The sequence below is a fragment of the Gregarina niphandrodes genome (assembly GCF_000223845.1).
Source record: "Gregarina niphandrodes unplaced genomic scaffold scaffold00071, whole genome shotgun sequence".
Classification (NCBI taxonomy): Eukaryota; Apicomplexa; class Conoidasida; order Eugregarinorida; family Gregarinidae; genus Gregarina; species Gregarina niphandrodes.
Genome location: NW_011645837.1, coordinates 31,559 through 32,937, shown reverse-complemented (window position 1 = coordinate 32,937; position 1,379 = coordinate 31,559). Strand labels below are relative to the sequence as shown.

The following is a 1,379-nucleotide window of genomic DNA, read 5'->3' as shown; positions in this document are numbered from 1 at the left end:
TTCGACCGAAATTGGAACCTAACAATTTGTGTGCTGAATACGTTCCGAGTGTCGTGAACTCGCTACGCAGGGGTTGGGACTTACTTCCTTCATGTACTCGCATGGCATCCCGCCAGCGACTACGGCCCTGTCTCTCCCGCTTCTCATCCAGTCAACACGAGAGGTACAACAAGCCACCGACGTACCACCGACGTACTACCGACGTACCACCGACGTACTACCGACGTACCACCGACGTACCACCGACGTACTAGCGACGTACTACCGACGTACCACCGACGTACTGACCCTTGACTCGATTTCTTTGTTTTCCGGCCAAGAGACATTGCGGTCCGACAACCCGGACATCCGTGCAGGCCGACACTTGGGGCGCGTCACCCCCTCGCGAACTACGTGGCCGACGTGAACGTGGCGGTTGCGACCATCCAACCCGGAGACTTCCCACAACTCAGGGAAACGCTCAACCGACGACGCTACGTGAGGCTATCCAGAGACCATTTCACGCAAATTCCTGGAGCGGTGCATTTTTGGCGTGGCGTCTCCGCAGTGGAGGACCTGGTCTGTAAACATGGGCGTCCTGCAGACGATAACCGACCACTACAACTGGCAAGGGACGCCGGTGCTGGCCGCCGCCGCGACGGGGGAGAGGGCCCAAGAGCAACTAGAAGACGACATCGACGGACCTACTACTCACGGTAAGCCTCACCAGAATGGCCCTGTGCGCCAAAAGGGGATACGTCGACGAGTTACGACCATCCGCCCCGAAGTACAGGGAGGAGGAGCTAGGACACTCGCGGCGGAGACGAACCACGCGAAGCAGAAACGGCTCTTTGAGCAAAACACACTGGACATGGACGGCGAGCACCGCGAGCGGCTGTGGGAGCTCCTGGAGTTCAATGACACGCGGGAAGACCCCAAGGTGGCGCAGGCCAAGTACGAAGCACGGTTCGAGGTCTCAGGACGCCCGCACAAGGCCAGACTCCGCCACTACGAACCCGAAATGCTGGAGGAGTTGAAGAAGCAGGTCGCGAAGCAACTGGAGCTGGGAGTCATCCGACCCTCCAAGAGCGAGTGGGCTGCCGCTCCTCGCTTTGCAAAGAAGAAGACCTGAGAATGGAGATGCGTCATCGACTACCGCAGGCTCAACGCTCAACGATGCGTCGGCGGGTAGTTCAAGCGAGCGAATGGTTCAAGGATGAAGTGAAGTACCTCGGGCGCGTCGTCGGCCGGACGGGCATAAAGGTCCAGGAGAAGAAGTCTCGAGCAATCGTCAACGCACCGGCCCCCACCAGCAAGGAGCTACAAAGCTTCTTGGGGATGTGCGGCTATATGAGGCCCTTCATCCCTCAAGTTCTCACACATCACGGCGCCGCTGTTCG

At 59.0% G+C, this 1,379-nt stretch overlaps 1 protein-coding gene across 1 annotated transcript; it reads left to right on the top strand.

Annotated features, from left to right (window-relative positions):
* Nucleotides 1-568: 568 nt before the first annotated feature.
* GNI_183210 (hypothetical protein) lies at nucleotides 569-1,111 on the top strand (the record flags this gene model as incomplete). The annotated part of the gene is made up of 1 exon (XM_011135245.1): nucleotides 569-1,111. The coding sequence occupies one exon, from the start codon at nucleotides 569-571 to the stop codon at nucleotides 1,109-1,111; it is 543 nt and encodes a 180-aa protein (XP_011133547.1).
* Nucleotides 1,112-1,379: the final 268 nt, after the last annotated feature.